Raw genomic sequence first — 19,492 nt, 5'->3', positions numbered from 1 at the left:
TCGACTGGAACTGATTGGGATGGTTATGAGATGCGTGTTGGTCCCCATGGGTGAGGAACTATGAACCAGAATAGCACAAAGTTCCTTGACTTTGCAAGAAGTCATGGACTTAGGGTGGCTGGTTTATGGTTTCAGTACCCACAGGCTCATCGCTGGACTTGGTATTCCAATGCTGGTGGTGTGGCAAAGGAGATTGACCATGTCCTCGTTGATGGTCGCTGGAGGATGATCCAGAACTGCAGGGTCCACCGGAGTGCTCAGTTCCTCAATACTGACCACAGGCTTGTTGTAGCAACTCTGAAGTTGTACCTTAAATCCAGGAGAATGGTACCATCCCTACCTGGGCTGGATGTTGGCAAGCTCAAGGATGAGAGGGCAGCTGAGAAGTTTGCGAATTAGCTGAGTGGAGATTTGTGGGGTCTGGGTGCTTTGGGAGGTCCTGAAGAGTTGTGGAGTGCCTTCAAGGCCACCGTCCTTGATGTTGCCAGTGGAAGTCTTGGAACTCACCGTAGGGCAAAGAAGCATTTTCTCTCAAGGGACACTTGATACCATTGACGAGGGTCGCAGAGCCAGGCTGAATCGCAGAGCTGAGCTGTTCAGGGAGCTGAGGCATAAAACTGTACGTGTGCTGAGGGTAGACAAGGAGGCCTATGTGCGAGGAATCTTTGAGGGGGTAGAGCATCACCTGTGGTCAAGGGATTCTCATCCTGCTTACAGGGGAATTCATGCATTGCGTTCATCCAAGCCCATCCCTCGGTGTGCTGCAGTAAGAGCAGAGGGTGGTAGGCTCTTGACAGAGGAGTCCGAAGTGAAGGCCCGCTGGGCCGGTTACTTTGAGCGGTTGTACCAGGCTGATCCACCAGCTGTCGAGTTGGACGTCAGGGGTGTTACAATCCCTGTTGCTGACCCTCCAATCAACTGTGGACCACCTTCGCTTGTGGAAACAGGCTGCGGTGAACCAGTTGAAATGGGGTAAAGCTCCAGGGATCTGTGGCATCCATGCTGAACTTCAAGGCTGGTGGAAATGCTGCACTCATGTGGTTGCATGCAGTTCTGTGCTCTACCTGGAACACAGGCATCATCCCAACTGACTGGAAGAGGTGCCTTGTTGTCCCTCTCTGGAAAGGGAAGGGTGATCGCCAAGACTGCAACAACTACCGAGGGGCGACGCTGCTCTCAGTGCTGGGCAAGGTCTTTGCTCTGATAATTATTGATGGGGTTCGCCACCATCTGCTTGAGCACCAGCGTCCAGAGCAGTCAGGCTTTACACCAAAGAGATCAACAATTGACCGTATCCTTGCTCTTCGGGTCCTCACCGAACGCAGACGAGAGTTTTGGCAGTGGCTGCTTGCAGCCTATGTTGATCTCTGCAAAGCGTTTGATTCAGTGAGTCGGGATGCCCTCTGTAGGATTGTTGGTATTCATGGGGTGCCAACAAAACTGATCGGTCTGATGTCTGAACTCCACTTTGGGACTGAGAGTGCTGCGAGATGTGGTGGTACCATCTCCGACTTATTTCCAGCTGTTACTGGAGTCCGTCAGGGGTGTGTACTGGCCCACACCATTTTCAGCACTTGTATGGACTGGATTCTTGGGAGGATGTTGGAGAGATCAAACTGCAGTGCATCGTTTGGGAATGTCAAGATCTCGAGACCTTGATTTCGCAGATGATACAGTCATCTTTGCGGAGACTTTAGATATCCTTTTGGGGGACCTCGAGGTGCTGAATGAGGAGTCGGAGCCGCTGGGATTACGGGTTTCCTGGGTCAAAACTAAGATCCAGGCTTTCAATGACATCTTGGATGCTGCTGTCCTGTCTGTGCCCGTTTGTGGTGAGGATGTTGAGGTCGTGGAGAGATTCACTTACCTTGGCAGTTATATTCACGTCTCTGCTGGCTGTGTGTTAGAGGTCAATAGACGTCTGGGTTGGGCCTGGGGAGTCATGGATTCACTGGATAATGGGGTGTGGCGCTGCCGGTACCTGTGTAGGAGGATGAAAGTCTGAGTCTTCAGGTCCTTGGTGCTTCCAGTCTTGCTCTATGGATGCGAGACTTGGAATCTGACCAAGGATCTGACGGAGACTTAATTCCTTTGGTACCAGGTCTCTTCGGAGAATCCTTTGCTATGGCTGGTCAGACTGTGTGTCCGAGCGGTTGCTGAGAAACTCAAATGAGATTTGTTACCTACATAGTCAGTGAGCGTCAGCTTCAGCTGTATCGACATGTGGCTCGTTTTCCTGACGCTGATCCTGCTCACCAGATTCTCTCAGCGAGGGAGTCTCGTGAGTGGAGGCCAATGGGCCGACCACATGCCTCATGGTTGCAGCAGGTTGATCGGCATCTCAAGGAGATGGGGACGGGACAGGCATCTGCCTGGGGGATGGCCAGACGGAGGCCCCTGGAGTACCGGCGGAAAGTAGATGCAGTGACGTGCTCTGGCGCATGCTCCCATACCTGAACTGAAGGGATAAATTAGCATTGACGTTGTCTCAGTGTTTGGGTTCCCCTTTAAGCTCCGGATGCAGACCCTGGCAGAGGTATGTGCTCTCCCGAGTGTCGCTCCAGTTTAACCTCTTTCTTAAGCCTTGAGCAGGCACTGTCTGGTCTTGTTCTTTAGTTAAGCATTGCACAGGTGTCTCTCGGATGTTTATTTGGCCGGATAGCTTTATCTTCTTTCACAAACTCCACAAGAAAGACAACTAAACAAATAATGTCAGCAGATGGGACACCAGGCTTAACACCCCCCCCCCCCCGAGGGATCAGCGATGCAACACCCTGCCTGTAAAGCACCTATCGCACAGTTTATAGTCAGGTTGGGAATCAAACCAAGAGGAGACGGCTTAAAGGTAAGTGTGCTACCTCTGTATTACCCTCACACCTTACTGGGGGGAGGGGGTGGGGGGTGGGGGGTATATAATTCGATGCTGAGAAACAAGACAAATTTGCTGTTTCTTGGACAACTGTGAGAAATCTGATTCCGAATCCTTCCTGAAGATTGTGTCCATCAGATGAGTAGTTGCAGAGAAAAGAGAAAATTAGCACGGATGGACGTAAATACAACACGAGAACATAATGCCTCCGGCGAATGTCAGACGCATTAAAAAAAAAAAATACAAAGTAAAAATCATAATAATAATAAAAACAACAACTTGCAAAATAACTGTGTGGCCAATTATAAACAGAACATCCATGTGCATGGAGATTCAACATTTATTGAGGGTGCTTTCACAATAACCCTGTCAAAAGGAACAACAAGAGCGACAATAACTATGGCTTTGAGCTGTCACTTCTCCTTCCTCTTCCACTTCTGGAGGAAACAAGTTTTGCTTTCTGTTATCCAAGGCTGAAGCGCATGATCATGTTGTGGCTTTCCACAGAGACTGCTGGATTTGCCATTTCACAAGCCTGACTGGGTTACCAATCTGTCCAGCATTCTTTGATGTTGGACCATGTGGCAAATGTCAGCAAAACCGCCCTCCATTCCTGCAGTGTTTGCAAAGGCACAGTTTACATATTTTAAGACTCGGCTCCATTGAAATGCAAACTGTCATAAAAAGCAACAACCTCAAACGTACCTTAAAATAAATTGCAACTTCCATATTTTCACTCAAGTAACCCAGGCTGTGGTATATCCCGCACCTGGGGAAAAGGTGCTTTCAGAAAATTTCAGGCATGTGAAACCCGCACACAGGTATACCCCACAAACCAGCTTTCCTCTCCACATGACAGAGATACGCAATCTCCATATTTCCAGCTGTCAATACGGCTTTGTTGTCAAGGGCCAATGAACGGCTCTTTTCAAACACAACCGCGGAAAATAACCAATTGACATTAAAATTTGTATCTTGAGAAAGGGTTGCTGTAATAAAGTTTACCGTCTCGATGCGTTAAAAACTGGTGGGGTTTCCAGTAGAGGCGACCGGAAACCAGGCTGCTCATCCATTAAAAATGTATAAATACCTGCAGGCTGGAAAATTTATAATTCCACAACATCGTCCATACCATTACAAGCCCCTGCCGTACAAGGTCAGGAGTGTGTTCAGTTACCAAGTTTCTTGTAGAGCGCTCGTCAAGCGACTTAAGCACTCGAGTCAGCACTCCATTCAAAACGGTGAAGGAATGGCTGGATTGGCAAGTGCTAGCTAGCTCGCTGCTTGGTAAGTGAACACATCCCTGCTTTCAGTGGAAGCAAGAGAAAACGTAAAAATTTCATGGTCAAACTCAAACTGAAAGTTGAAGAAAAAAAATTTGGATATTTCTGGAGAAGAAGAAGAAGAGCGATGATGCGGATTGCAACAGAGTCACACTTGCAGACTCTGAGCTGCTTCAGCTGTTTCACAGTGACACAGAAGATGATTTACCAGTACTTTGAATAGCTTTGGAATTAGAGATGCATGAGTGAGTGCGTGCGTAATACATGAAAGAGCTGGAATTGAATGGAGTGAATGGGGGAAGGGGTGAACGTCATCCTTCGGGCATAATCAGGGCAACAACTTCCATACAGTTGTGACTATGAAAAGCTTTCAGTTATCAAGTAGATAATGTGACTCCAAACCATGTTTGATGAAGAGCGGAAGATAGTGTTCCGCATGGCAGGCGGCACTTATCGCTCCCAGTGTCGTGCATCAAGGGCTGCATGGGACTCGGTGCCAGCACTTTCACAACACCTGGTTTGGAGTCGCACATCTGATATAATCTATACTAATAAATGTCAGTCAGTGTGTGTGTGTGTGTGTGTGTGTGTGTGTGTGTGTGTGTGTGTGTGTGTGTGTGTGTGTGTGTGTGTGTGTGTGTGTGTGTGTGTGTGTGTGTGTGTGTGTGTGTGTGTGTGTGTGTGTGTGTGTGTGTGTGTGTGTGTGTGTGTGTGTGTGTGTCCATAACTCCAAATCCATAAAACCTAGCATGCATACAAAGGGAGTGCACAAGCGAAAATTGGGCGTTTAGGTTAATTTAAACATCCATTTGGAAGATGATTGATGGCCTCATTTAATTATCCTTTATCAAGGCTCACCCTTCATCACCTCACTGGGGTCTCAATAAGCCATTTTTTTTGGCCTGCTCAACAATGCCTTGACTTAGAACAGGCCACAGCAGTTTCTCACCGATAAAATTAATAGAAAATAAAAAAAATTTCCACTTTCCTCACACATATCATCAAGTGCTTGATCATATCTATTAATCATTGGATATATTACAATGCATATAAACGCCCGGAGACACCAGAATTCATGGCTTTATTTCATTTCCGCACATGCCATAACCTCAAGAATATCTTGATCTCAGCCAAAATTCAAAATTTAAACTTCATTACTGACTTCAGCAGTAGGTCCGACTGCTGAAAAGAAAGTGTTCATTTGTCCAATTCGGACATTGCCTGACATTCCGAGCGTCTCCGGGTGAAAGGTGTTCACATGACTGATCGGTGATCACTAATCGCTTGCCAAGCCAGCCACTCCTTATCAACCGTTTCGTTGGAGTGGAGTGCTTTTGCCACTTGGAGTGCACTCTACAATATTCGCACTGTCAGTGAATATCTCGATCAAATCGAAGAAAGTTCAAGGCCCACTCACCTGCGTTTGGCCATGCAGTGCTTCGGATGGTGCTCGCTGAAAATGTGCGATTTTAGTTAACACCACATTTCTCATTTTTGTACGATTTTTTTTTTCTCTATCCTGGATATGTTGCCCCCCCAAACAATGGATGGAGGTCCTCAATGCCAGTCATGAAATCAGAGGCATATCACGTGCTTTTAACACCGTCTGGCACCCTGCCCTGCTCACCAAACTCTTCCTATGGTATCCAAGGACATCTCCACTCATGACTCGCAGACTTCCTCTCCTGTCGGTCAACATGTGGCTCAAAATGGAGTTCTTTCATCCCCTCTTCCTGAACAGGCTGGAGTTCCTCAAGGTAGCGTTCTGGGCACTGTTCTTTTTCTGGTTTTCATCAATGATCTCCCCGACTCTGGAAAATCCTCTTTATCTTTTTGCTGATGATGACCCCCTCTGCCATACCATTTGGCATCCCTCTGCAGATCTGGGTAAAATTACAAACTGGTCCAACACGTGGAACATGTCTCCGTTCTCCGTGGGGACATTTCCGGAGTTAGAAAGGCAAAATGAATTGGATGACTACAATGAGTAAAAAATGTTCTCCGTTGTTACAAAGCAATGAATCGCCACATCACGGCAGGATAGTCGTGACATATGCACGCTCGCTCTAAGCTGAGTGCAGTGCCTGCTTTGGTTTATTTCAAGAAGAAGAGGAAAAGGGTGGGAATGAAGATAGAGATATTATCAGACATAACTATGAGGAGCTCCAAAGCTCCCAGGCTCCAAAGCCAACACCAGGAATATCAAAGACTGATGGTCCAGTTTTGAATTTAAAACCGCTTCCCCACAGTGTAGCATGTACGAATCAGATTCGGAGTGAGCCGACCGGAGAGGTGCAAAGGTCACTGCATGTGTGAGCATGCATGCATGCAGGCAGGCAGGCAGGCATGCAGGCAGGCCTTTGCCAGATAGATAGAACGGGTTTTAAATGCTCCCACCTAGTTAAAAGGAAAATAATGCAGTTTGGGCATGTTTTATTGCCTTTCCCTTCCCCACCCTTCACACCTACTCCCTAACCTTCCTCACTCTCCTGGAGTGTGTAGTGACATTTGGTGAGGGGTTGCTTTCTCCACCCCAACCTTCCTCACACCACCCCCATCCCCCACACCCACCCCTTAATATTCCTGCCAGCAAAGTAACACGGTGTGTGTGTGTGTGTGTGTGTGTGTGTGTGTGTGTGTGTGTGTGTGTGTGTGTGTGTGTGTGTGTGTGTGTGTGTGTGTGTGTGTGTGTGTGTGTGTGCGTGTGTGCGTGTGTGCGTGTGTGCGTTATATATTGTGACGGTTCTAGGAACTATATGCATTCAAACATACAGCTGACCCAAAGTTAGTGATGCCGTTAAGTATATGTGCAGACAGATTCCCTCCTCGTGTTTAGTGGGAAATCGAAGGGGTGCGTTGCGATGTGTTTTTTAGTTACGGTAATAAATCTTTATATTCCATCCCCCATCCCGATCCACTGTCCACCTGCTGTATCCGAAGGCCCGTTGGCCGGGGCAAAATCTTTGTGTTGTGGCTTCTTCTTAATGAGTCCAGACACACGTGGGGGGGAGGGGAGGTTTCTCCCTGCATAGCTGAAACCCCGCCCAGAAGGGGCGGACCCATGGAAGCCCTGTTCAATCAGGGCAGACAGTGGCGTCGGCTTCACCAAGGCCCTCCCCGCTGAGAGAGATCTAATAAATTATGAAGCGATCCTCAGCGTAGAGTCCTTGGCTGGGAGATAAATTACGGCACCATCCTGAGAGGGTAGAGAGAGAATTCTGTGTGGGTCGGCCGTGTTAGCTGGAGTCTGAGGTTGGAGAGAAACAGCATTGGAGCGAGACAGTGGTTGGAATGAGACGGTTGCAGTCATGGGTTGCCAAAGAAAGGAGGGGGGTCATGACGCGGAGGGTCTGCCCGCGTCTCACCTCGGCAGCCCGTCTGTTGCGCTGGTTCGAGGGCGCCCGATCTTGACCGGGTCTCTCATGGATCCTGTCGGTGGCCCTGATCCTTGTCTCGGACTCCGCTCTGCTCCACCCGGGCTCCTTCGCGGACACAGTCTCCGCGCGTGTGGCTGTGGGCTGAGCTGCACGACCACTGACAGGTGCCGCACCACAGAGCATCCCTTCCCTCCAACGTGCAGGTACCCCAAAAGAACTGCGACCTCAGCTCACCTCCCTCTCTGGCTACGGGGGTCCTTTGCAATACACCTGGGTTTATTTTTGTCTGAGTGCATGTCCGAGTGTGTGGCGCTGTCTTTAAGTAGAACTGTAAGTGTTTGATCATTGTAAATCTTGCCTGTATATCCCACGATAAGTCTGCTCTGAGTCCTTTTGTAAGTTGATTGTAAATCAACCATTATTAGAAATGTTCCCAGTTCGTTTTCGTCTTTTCCTTCATTGGTCCAGCACGGTTCAGATCTGAGTTTAGCAGTGTTTTCATACCCGATAATCTGTTCATCCTCGCCGGTACGTTCTTGGCGGGTCCGCTCGGCTGCATCCGAACCGGAAAGGTAGTTGTTAGAGTAATCCGGTTCGGGCAAGGCGTACCGAGGGCGTAGTTCCCCGGTAGACGACACTGCGTGGTTAATTAGGTAAATTGGTTCTAGACAAAAAGACCCTATGCTATGCAGTCGAGGTATTGGCGTCCACGGTCGGCTAAGCGACCCACCGCGTCACGGAATTATCCGGAGCGACGGCATACAATTCCCAGAGTCCGGTGGGAAACGACGTAACTTCCCCCACCTTGCGGTCATTCTCGCCACCGGTCCCCAACAATATATTACTGCGGTTCTGGGAACCGCATCCCTCCAGAGCAATAGCAACCCGAGACAGCTATTCCATCAATATACATTCAGATGGTCCCTTTTGTCTAGCGGGACAACGGGACAGTGTGTTGTGTGGATCTCATAGTTATGTCTGATAATATCTCTATCTTCATTTCCACCCTTTTCCTCTTCTTCTTGAAATAAACCAAAGCAGGCACTGCACTCAGACAGCCACCTGTAAAAACTGCAGCCACACCATCAACGTATGCATCTTCCCGAACGCCAACCATAGAAGCAAACAAAAAACAACCTCACCCATTGTACAGGACGCACGAGATGTGTTATTTTCCACCAACTTCTCCATTTAATAATTATATCTATCTTCTTCTTCAACTCAACCCGACATACATAATTATATCCAAACTTTTCCTTCGATTCCCCGACACAGATCAGGGCTGGCACCCCATGCATCCCAGTCTTTGATAACCACAAACACAATGCTCGATGGCGGGCGGACCCGCACGCTGACCACGTGTACAATGGCGGAGTCGTGTGCAGCCCTTGATACTTTATCATCGTACAGAACGGGGCACGAGTAACACACATCTTCGGTCGGGTCTGCGCACGGGGTTACAATAACATCTTACCATTGGTCTTCGCTCACCACGACGGCAACAAATGTCTCCCACGGATGGCAGACATCCTCCCGCACCTCCGCCTCGATGCAGCTGCTACCAGGCAAATGCATGCTGTGTGGCCGGATCGCTTGGGCCGCATGGTGCACCATGGAGCAGGCACATTAACCAATGCCTACCATGGGTCGAAGGGACACAGCACGGGGTTCGGTGCAAGGCTATTCATGTCACGGTGCTCGGAGCGAGACGATTCCGCAACTTGGAACCATTCTGTCTGACTTGGGATCGACAACCAACCCATTCACCTGCTGACTCCACAATTCTTTACCAATTCGTCTGCTGGCTCTGCCTCTCTCCCTCTCTCCCTCTCTCCCTCTCTCCCTCTCTCCCTCTCTCCCTCTCTCCCTCTCTCCCTCTCTCCCTCTCGGCTTTTGGCTCCACCCAAGTCCCTCCCTTCACGCCCGACAGTCGTGTCTCATTCCCTGGACCGACGCGAGCTGCATGAAGTGCCACAAAGCAAGAGACGACGCGCCAGCTGTCAGGGACGTATCACCCAGCATAGCATCCCCCCAAAACGTATTGGTAGCACGATCGGGCAATCATACAAAGTATTGAGACCGTTAGCCTCATCTCCTCTCCATCAACTCTTCGGTGTGTGTGTGTGTGTGTGTGTGTGTGTGTGTGTGTGTGTGTGTGTGTGTGTGTGTGTGTGTGTGTGTGTGTGTGTGTGTGTGTGTGTGTGTGTGTGTGTGTGTGTGTGTGTGTGTGTGTGTGTGTGTGTCCTGGCACCTGTCCTCGTTTAAGTTAAGATTGTACAATAATTATATCGGGATAACTTTGCTCTGTCTGCTTTTGTAAATTGCTTGTATATTGCCGCACCTTTCACTTTTCTTGCTATTCCTGCTACAGCCAACAATAAACAACATTAACAGTGCCACATACCTTTCCTCGCATGCAATAAATGTTTGTAGAAATGTTCCCAGCTCGTTTTTGTCTGTTCTTTCATTGATCCAGCATGGTCCATATCCTAACTTAGCCGGGACTTTGTTCCCAACGATCCGTTCCTTTTAGCCGGTACGTCCTTGGCAGTGTTGCTTGGTTGCATGTGATCCGGTTCGGACAAGGCGTACCGAGGGCGTGTTTTGCGGTAATTAAATCACGTGATTAATTTGGTAACCCGGTTAACCCATAGACGGGAGGACCCTGTTGTTGTTATTGTTGAGTTATTGGCATTCACAGTCGCTTAGCGACGGCCTACAATTCCGCCGAGTCTGGTGGGAGCTGAGATAGCTTCTCCCCCCCCCGGTGGTCTTCTCACTCGCGACCCCGGCCCGCAAATATATATATATACATACACATATATATATATATATATATATATATATATATATATATATATATATATATATATATATATATATATATATATATATATATACATACACATATATATATATATATATATATATATATACACACTGAAACGCAAAAGAAACTTACCACCTTTTAAACCTTCAAATATCAACAATAACACTGCGTGTAGTAAATGTGTGAACAATAGTGTCCTCACTGTCAGACAAAACGGTCACGGATGGTCACTTGAACCTTCAATGGTCACTTCATAGCACAACTGTTGAACAGCCGTTTTGACTGTCAGTGATTAGCCAAGGGGTACTGGGTGATTTTAATGAGCTGCACATGATGTCTTGATATTGGCTTTAAAAAGGCCAGTGCAAAATGGGCATTTCAATCAACATGCCATGATTGTCAAGGGATCAACGGCAGTGTGCCTTGGGCATACTGCAAGGTGGATTGAGCTACTGTGAGGTGACACGTCGCCTTGGCTGTTCACACCAGACGATATCAGCCCTGGTGGACAGAGACACCCTCCACAACTCTGCAGATGACAGACCTCGATCAGGGAGGCCAAGAGTCACCAGTGCAAGGCAGGACAGGCAGATGGTCCTAAGTCAGATGGCTTCAGATACTGAGGACTGAGTGGGACAGAATCCAGCAGCAATCCATCCAAAGACTGGTAGGCAGTATGCACCGACGATGCACTGCCTGTATCCAAAACAATGGTGGCCACACACGCTATTGAAAGGGGACCGACATTGCACCCTGTGCCGTTCTGTACTGTAGAACAAACTTATGAGATGGTGTATCTTGGTCAAAAACTTGACATGTCATCAATAAAATGCCAATGTTTCAATTAGCAATTGTTGGTTTGTTTTATTACATTTCAAACAAGTGGTAAGTTTCTTTTGCGTTTCAGTGTGTGTATACATATATATATATATATATATATATATATATATATATATATATATATATATATATATATATATATATATATATATATATATATATATATATATACATACATATATATATATATATATATATATATATATATATATATATATATGCCATATCTGGCTCTGGATCCACAAAGTAACTTCATTAATGATCAAGGACATGGATACACTCATACATCCAATTAAAGAACGTCCAAAGAAACAAGAAAAAAGGTGACATCTTCTGTACATGGAAGATTTAAAACGCTTTGCACCAAATGACAAAAAATTGGCAGAACAACTGAAATTAGTGAAATGCTACTCTGATGACATCCAAATGGAATTTCGCCTCGATAAGTGTGCCAAGTGCAGATTCATGCATTTTTTTTTTTTAAACCCTGTTCTTATTCCATTTTGGATTTTTCATGTATTTTTTTTTCCATGACATTTGAACTTACGGTGTCACCAAAGAGGAATTTCCCTGGATACAGGGAAATAAAGATAATCATTATTAGACGAACAAAAACAGACAACATTAAAAATAATATATACATATATGAACTAAGATATGACAACACAGGAGCTTAGGCAATGAAGCATCTTATAAATACCTTGGAGTAGAAGAGGCCATAAAAAAAAAAGAGAAAAAAAAAAAGCGCAAAACAATTACCAAAGAACACTTGCGTAGAACAATGCGGATCCTGAAAACATACCTCTCACAAAGGAACATCAAAGCCATAAACCAAGCAGCAAGTGCCAGTATTCCAATACAGCTGCAGAATAACAAACTGGCCACAAGCAAAAAATCAAAACAAGGAAACTAATCACCATCCACAAAATGGTCTATAAAAATATCAGTGCATCCTGAGAATGTACCTGCAAACGAAAGGTGGTGGACCTGATGCAACTCAACCAAGTGTACAGAGCAATGACTGTAGGATTAGCAGAGAAGGTGAAAAGTTCAGCGGACGACTGAATACAATTTGTACACAAACATGAACACAACAAACCAGAAAAGGTAACTCTTACTCACCTTGCAAAAAATAAAAATAAAAACTTCCAAAAACATGTGCAAATAGAAGATGTCACGCACCAAACCGAAACAGAAACAAATACAGCCGCAACGATTGCAAAAAAAGGCAAAATATAAAGTACAAGCAGAAATACCAACAGATATACAGTGACAAATGTGAGAAAGACAAAAGAGCAGGGAAATATAAAAAACAAAAATAGTTGTACAAATTGGCGATAGACAAAGAAGGCTAATTGGAATGGCTTAGAGGAGGTCAGCTGAACTGGTACAGAGAACAAAAAATAATAAATGTCTAAGATCAAAGACACTACACTAATGGATATAAAAAGACGGCGGGACCGAGCCAGGTGGGCGAGTGCAGGTTCTTCAAGACAGAAGTAAAGTACTAGTCACCTGCTTTCAGGATGCAAAAAACACTCATCAGAACAACGTTACACACAACGGCACAACAAAGTGTGGAAAAGCGATTCACCGGCGCATCTGCAAAAATTTCAACAACCCAGTTCCAGAAAAACGCATGGAAACACGAACAAAGGACAATCAATGAAAACAAGGACTTCATGCTCACATTCGACCCGATGATCCCATCAAACATGAACATCGAAAACAAAGCCTTGCTACAAGGACATCGTTCTCAGGTACAAAAATAAATACTGCATACACAGCATTGCTGATCGAGATATCAGTACCCAGGGATTTTGGCTTAAACAACGCAGAAATCAAGAAAAAAAAAAAAAATCACCAAATATCAGGACCTCAAAAATGATCAAAAGATCTTGGAAGCTGAAGCACATCGCGATTGCACCACCGATGATAATCGGAGCAACAGGTAAGATAACAGAACCTCACTGAAGATTAAAAAAAAAAACATCCACAGGAATATTACCACAAACTACAATATTGGAAGCAGTCCTGGGTTCGGTGACCGTCGTGAAAAGAGTCCTCGGAACAAAACTCCGTGAAGGAACGACAAATCTGAAGGAACGACAAATCTGAGGGAACGACAAATCTGAGGGAACGACAAATCTGAGGGAACGACAAATCTGAGGGAACGACAAATCTGAGGGAACGACAAATCTGAGGGAACGACAAATCTGAGGGAACGACAAATCTGAGGGAACGACAAATCTGAGGGAACGACAAATCTGAGGGAACGACAAATCTGAGGGAACGACAAATCTGAGGGAACGACAAATCTGAGGGAACGACAAATCTGAGGGAACGACAAATCTGAGGGAACGACAAATCTGAGGGAACGACAAATCTGAGGGAACGACAAATCTGAGGGAACGACAAATCTGAGGGAACGACAAATCTGAGGGAACGACAAATCTGAGGGAACGACAAATCTGAGGGAACGACAAATCTGAGGGAACGACAAATCTGAGGGAACGACAAATCTGAGGGAACGACAAATCTGAGGGAACGACAAATCTGAGGGAACGACAAATCTGAGGGAACGACAAATCTGAGGGAACGACAAATCTGAGGGAACGACAAATCTGAGGGAACGACAAATCTGAGGGAACGACAAATCTGAGGGAACGACAAATCTGAGGGAACGACAAATCTGAGGGAACGACAAATCTGAGGGAACGACAAATCTGAGGGAACGACAAATCTGAGGGAACGACAAATCTGAGGGAACGACAAATCTGAGGGAACGACAAATCTGAGGGAACGACAAATCTGAGGGAACGACAAATCTGAGGGAACGACAAATCTGAGGGAACGACAAATCTGAGGGAACGACAAATCTGAGGGAACGACAAATCTGAGGGAACGACAAATCTGAGGGAACGACAAATCTGAGGGAACGACAAATCTGAGGGAACGACAAATCTGAGGGAACGACAAATCTGAGGGAACGACAAATCTGAGGGAACGACAAATCTGAGGGAACGACAAATCTGAGGGAACGACAAATCTGAGGGAACGACAAATCTGAGGGAACGACAAATCTGAGGGAACGACAAATCTGAGGGAACGACAAATCTGAGGGAACGACAAATCTGAGGGAACGACAAATCTGAGGGAACGACAAATCTGAGGGAACGACAAATCTGAGGGAACGACAAATCTGAGGGAACGACAAATCTGAGGGAACGACAAATCTGAGGGAACGACAAATCTGAGGGAACGACAAATCTGAGGGAACGACAAATCTGAGGGAACGACAAATCTGAGGGAACGACAAATCTGAGGGAACGACAAATCTGAGGGAACGACAAATCTGAGGGAACGACAAATCTGAGGGAACGACAAATCTGAGGGAACGACAAATCTGAGGGAACGACAAATCTGAGGGAACGACAAATCTGAGGGAACGACAAATCTGAGGGAACGACAAATCTGAGGGAACGACAAATCTGAGGGAACGACAAATCTGAGGGAACGACAAATCTGAGGGAACGACAAATCTGAGGGAACGACAAATCTGAGGGAACGACAAATCTGAGGGAACGACAAATCTGAGGGAACGACAAATCTGAGGGAACGACAAATCTGAGGGAACGACAAATCTGAGGGAACGACAAATCTGAGGGAACGACAAATCTGAGGGAACGACAAATCTGAGGGAACGACAAATCTGAGGGAACGACAAATCTGAGGGAACGACAAATCTGAGGGAACGACAAATCTGAGGGAACGACAAATCTGAGGGAACGACAAATCTGAGGGAACGACAAATCTGAGGGAACGACAAATCTGAGGGAACGACAAATCTGAGGGAACGACAAATCTGAGGGAACGACAAATCTGAGGGAACGACAAATCTGAGGGAACGACAAATCTGAGGGAACGACAAATCTGAGGGAACGACAAATCTGAGGGAACGACAAATCTGAGGGAACGACAAATCTGAGGGAACGACAAATCTGAGGGAACGACAAATCTGAGGGAACGACAAATCTGAGGGAACGACAAATCTGAGGGAACGACAAATCTGAGGGAACGACAAATCTGAGGGAACGACAAATCTGAGGGAACGACAAATCTGAGGGAACGACAAATCTGAGGGAACGACAAATCTGAGGGAACGACAAATCTGAGGGAACGACAAATCTGAGGGAACGACAAATCTGAGGGAACGACAAATCTGAGGGAACGACAAATCTGAGGGAACGACAAATCTGAGGGAACGACAAATCTGAGGGAACGACAAATCTGAGGGAACGACAAATCTGAGGGAACGACAAATCTGAGGGAACGACAAATCTGAGGGAACGACAAATCTGAGGGAACGACAAATCTGAGGGAACGACAAATCTGAGGGAACGACAAATCTGAGGGAACGACAAATCTGAGGGAACGACAAATCTGAGGGAACGACAAATCTGAGGGAACGACAAATCTGAGGGAACGACAAATCTGAGGGAACGACAAATCTGAGGGAACGACAAATCTGAGGGAACGACAAATCTGAGGGAACGACAAATCTGAGGGAACGACAAATCTGAGGGAACGACAAATCTGAGGGAACGACAAATCTGAGGGAACGACAAATCTGAGGGAACGACAAATCTGAGGGAACGACAAATCTGAGGGAACGACAAATCTGAGGGAACGACAAATCTGAGGGAACGACAAATCTGAGGGAACGACAAATCTGAGGGAACGACAAATCTGAGGGAACGACAAATCTGAGGGAACGACAAATCTGAGGGAACGACAAATCTGAGGGAACGACAAATCTGAGGGAACGACAAATCTGAGGGAACGACAAATCTGAGGGAACGACAAATCTGAGGGAACGACAAATCTGAGGGAACGACAAATCTGAGGGAACGACAAATCTGAGGGAACGACAAATCTGAGGGAACGACAAATCTGAGGGAACGACAAATCTGAGGGAACGACAAATCTGAGGGAACGACAAATCTGAGGGAACGACAAATCTGAGGGAACGACAAATCTGAGGGAACGACAAATCTGAGGGAACGACAAATCTGAGGGAACGACAAATCTGAGGGAACGACAAATCTGAGGGAACGACAAATCTGAGGGAACGACAAATCTGAGGGAACGACAAATCTGAGGGAACGACAAATCTGAGGGAACGACAAATCTGAGGGAACGACAAATCTGAGGGAACGACAAATCTGAGGGAACGACAAATCTGAGGGAACGACAAATCTGAGGGAACGACAAATCTGAGGGAACGACAAATCTGAGGGAACGACAAATCTGAGGGAACGACAAATCTGAGGGAACGACAAATCTGAGGGAACGACAAATCTGAGGGAACGACAAATCTGAGGGAACGACAAATCTGAGGGAACGACAAATCTGAGGGAACAACAAATCTGAGGGAACAACAAATCTGAGGGAACAACAAATCTGAGGGAACAACAAATCTGAGGGAACAACAAATCTGAGGGAACAACAAATCTGAGGGAACAACAAATCTGAGGGAACAACAAATCTGAGGGAACAACAAATCTGAGGGAACAACAAATCTGAGGGAACAACAAATCTGAGGGAACAACAAATCTGAGGGAACAACAAATCTGAGGGAACAACAAATCTGAGGGAACAACAAATCTGAGGGAACAACAAATCTGAGGGAACAACAAATCTGAGGGAACAACAAATCTGAGGGAACAACAAATCTGAGGGAACAACAAATCTGAGGGAACAACAAATCTGAGGGAACAACAAATCTGAGGGAACAACAAATCTGAGGGAACAACAAATCTGAGGGAACAACAAATCTGAGGGAACAACAAATCTGAGGGAACAACAAATCTGAGGGAACAACAAATCTGAGGGAACAACAAATCTGAGGGAACAACAAATCTGAGGGAACAACAAATCTGAGGGAACAACAAATCTGAGGGAACAACAAATCTGAGGGAACAACAAATCTGAGGGAACAACAAATCTGAGGGAACAACAAATCTGAGGGAACAACAAATCTGAGGGAACAACAAATCTGAGGGAACAACAAATCTGAGGGAACAACAAATCTGAGGGAACAACAAATCTGAGGGAACAACAAATCTGAGGGAACAACAAATCTGAGGGAACAACAAATCTGAGGGAACAACAAATCTGAGGGAACAACAAATCTGAGGGAACAACAAATCTGAGGGAACAACAAATCTGAGGGAACAACAAATCTGAGGGAACAACAAATCTGAGGGAACAACAAATCTGAGGGAACAACAAATCTGAGGGAACAACAAATCTGAGGGAACAACAAATCTGAGGGAACAACAAATCTGAGGGAACAACAAATCTGAGGGAACAACAAATCTGAGGGAACAACAAATCTGAGGGAACAACAAATCTGAGGGAACAACAAATCTGAGGGAACAACAAATCTGAGGGAACAACAAATCTGAGGGAACAACAAATCTGAGGGAACAACAAATCTGAGGGAACAACAAATCTGAGGGAACAACAAATCTGAGGGAACAACAAATCTGAGGGAACAACAAATCTGAGGGAACAACAAATCTGAGGGAACAACAAATCTGAGGGAACAACAAATCTGAGGGAACAACAAATCTGAGGGAACAACAAATCTGAGGGAACAACAAATCTGAGGGAACAACAAATCTGAGGGAACAACAAATCTGAGGGAACAACAAATCTGAGGGAACAACAAATCTGAGGGAACAACAAATCTGAGGGAACAACAAATCTGAGGGAACAACAAATCTGAGGGAACAACAAATCTGAGGGAACAACAAATCTGAGGGAACAACAAATCTGAGGGAACAACAAATCTGAGGGAACAACAAATCTGAGGGAACAACAAATCTGAGGGAACAACAAATCTGAGGGAACAACAAATCTGAGGGAACAACAAATCTGAGGGAACAACAAATCTGAGGGAACAACAAATCTGAGGGAACAACAAATCTGAGGGAACAACAAATCTGAGGGAACAACAAATCTGAGGGAACAACAAATCTGAGGGAACAACAAATCTGAGGGAACAACAAATCTGAGGGAACAACAAATCTGAGGGAACAACAAATCTGAGGGAACAACAAATCTGAGGGAACAACAAATCTGAAGGAACAACAAATCTGAAGGAACAACAAATCTGAAGGAACAACAAATCTGAAGGAACAACAAATCTGAGGGAACAACAAATCTGAACAGCTTGGTCCATGAACGAAGCGAAGGTGCACACCTTGGAGTTCTGGGAAGACTTCCAACGACGGAGGCAACAACCAAGGACGCACAAACAAACAAGGCCACAAAACGCGCACCAGTCAGTACCAACATATCCCACGACGAAGGGATTCGTGCAAATCCGAGCCGCCTTCGGAGGGGGGAGTGAAGGACTCGGCTCACACGTCATTCGCACAGCATGCTAGGCGAGTAACGGTCCCACATGAGGCCTACCACCGTGCAGCACGAAATTCTCCTTACACAGAGTCCTACCTCGTTTTATGGCGTCTTCGTACGTCAGGAAGCCCAGCTTCGATTCCTTTGCCCCCATGGCAGGTTTTCTTTCAGTATAACCCGAGCATCGCACTCATTTCGACCTCCGCTCTCCCTCAACTGCACTTAACCACCCTCTGAGCTCCTCGCCTTCATTCCTTTCGTTATATATATATTTTTTTATATATATTTCCTTTTCTTTAATATAATTATCAGAGCCGGTGCAGCGGAGATTACTCTTCCAATCCGCTTTATCTATTATTTTATTTTGTTCCTATCAGTCTCACGCTTCTTCGGCCTCGCCTTGGATCACGTGATGGTTCAGGGAATTGGTTAAACGGTTCAGACTTTGTTTTCTTGCCCGTATTCCAAAAGGAAAACAAAATTAATATCGAGCTTTTGGAAAGAAATTAAAACAAAATGATCGTCAAAACTCAAATGCCTTCGCAAGATGTTCAACTGCGGCCGTCGAACGTATTTTACACCGCTATGTATAGACAACAGCGGAGGCACCGCTTAAAAAACGCGAACAAATACGAAAAGCAAACGACGTACAGAAAACGTAGATCGCTCAACAAACAGCGAGGATAAAGCAAATACAACCTAATGTTGGCTTAATGTTTCGGGTGGTGGGCTTGGGATCCGAGGATCCTGAGTTCAGATCACACTCCGCTGTTAAATTAATACAAGGTGGGGTTGACTTTGTCTGTCATCCTTCTGAGGTCGGCAACATGAGTCCCAGCTTGCTAGTATCCTGTGTCAGAGTGGC

General features: G+C 45.9%; 1 protein-coding gene and 1 long non-coding RNA gene across 8 annotated transcripts in view; both read right to left on the bottom strand.

The window, feature by feature from the left end:
- The window catches only part of USP32 (ubiquitin specific peptidase 32), a 165,500-nt gene extending 146,464 nt beyond the window's left edge, over positions 1 to 19,036 (bottom strand). For 6 of the 7 annotated variants that reach the window (XM_085879641.1, XM_085879644.1, XM_085879643.1 and 3 more), the window contains exon 1: positions 18,724 to 19,036. In XM_085879641.1, the coding sequence (XP_085735767.1) occupies positions 18,724 to 18,781 (58 nt within the window). In that variant the 5' untranslated portion in view covers positions 18,782 to 19,036. Of the gene's footprint in view, positions 1 to 12,164; positions 12,184 to 18,723 lie in introns of those variants that run through there. The other variant, XM_085879647.1, reaches the window with a different exon arrangement.
- Positions 692 to 6,689, bottom strand: LOC147028877 (uncharacterized). The gene is made up of 3 exons (XR_015057753.1): positions 3,875 to 6,689; positions 3,575 to 3,638; positions 692 to 3,482 (listed from the first exon to the last, which is right to left on the bottom strand). It is a non-coding gene; the product is annotated as an uncharacterized LOC147028877 (long non-coding RNA).
- Positions 19,037 to 19,492: the final 456 nt, after the last annotated feature.

The sequence above is a fragment of the Eptatretus burgeri genome, chromosome 4 (assembly GCF_056783735.1).
Source record: "Eptatretus burgeri isolate ZD-2024b chromosome 4, Ebu_testis_v1, whole genome shotgun sequence".
Lineage (NCBI taxonomy): Eukaryota > Metazoa > Chordata > Myxini > Myxiniformes > Myxinidae > Eptatretus > Eptatretus burgeri.
Note: the sequence above shows the minus strand (reverse complement) of the source record. Positions and strands in the feature narration are given on the sequence as shown.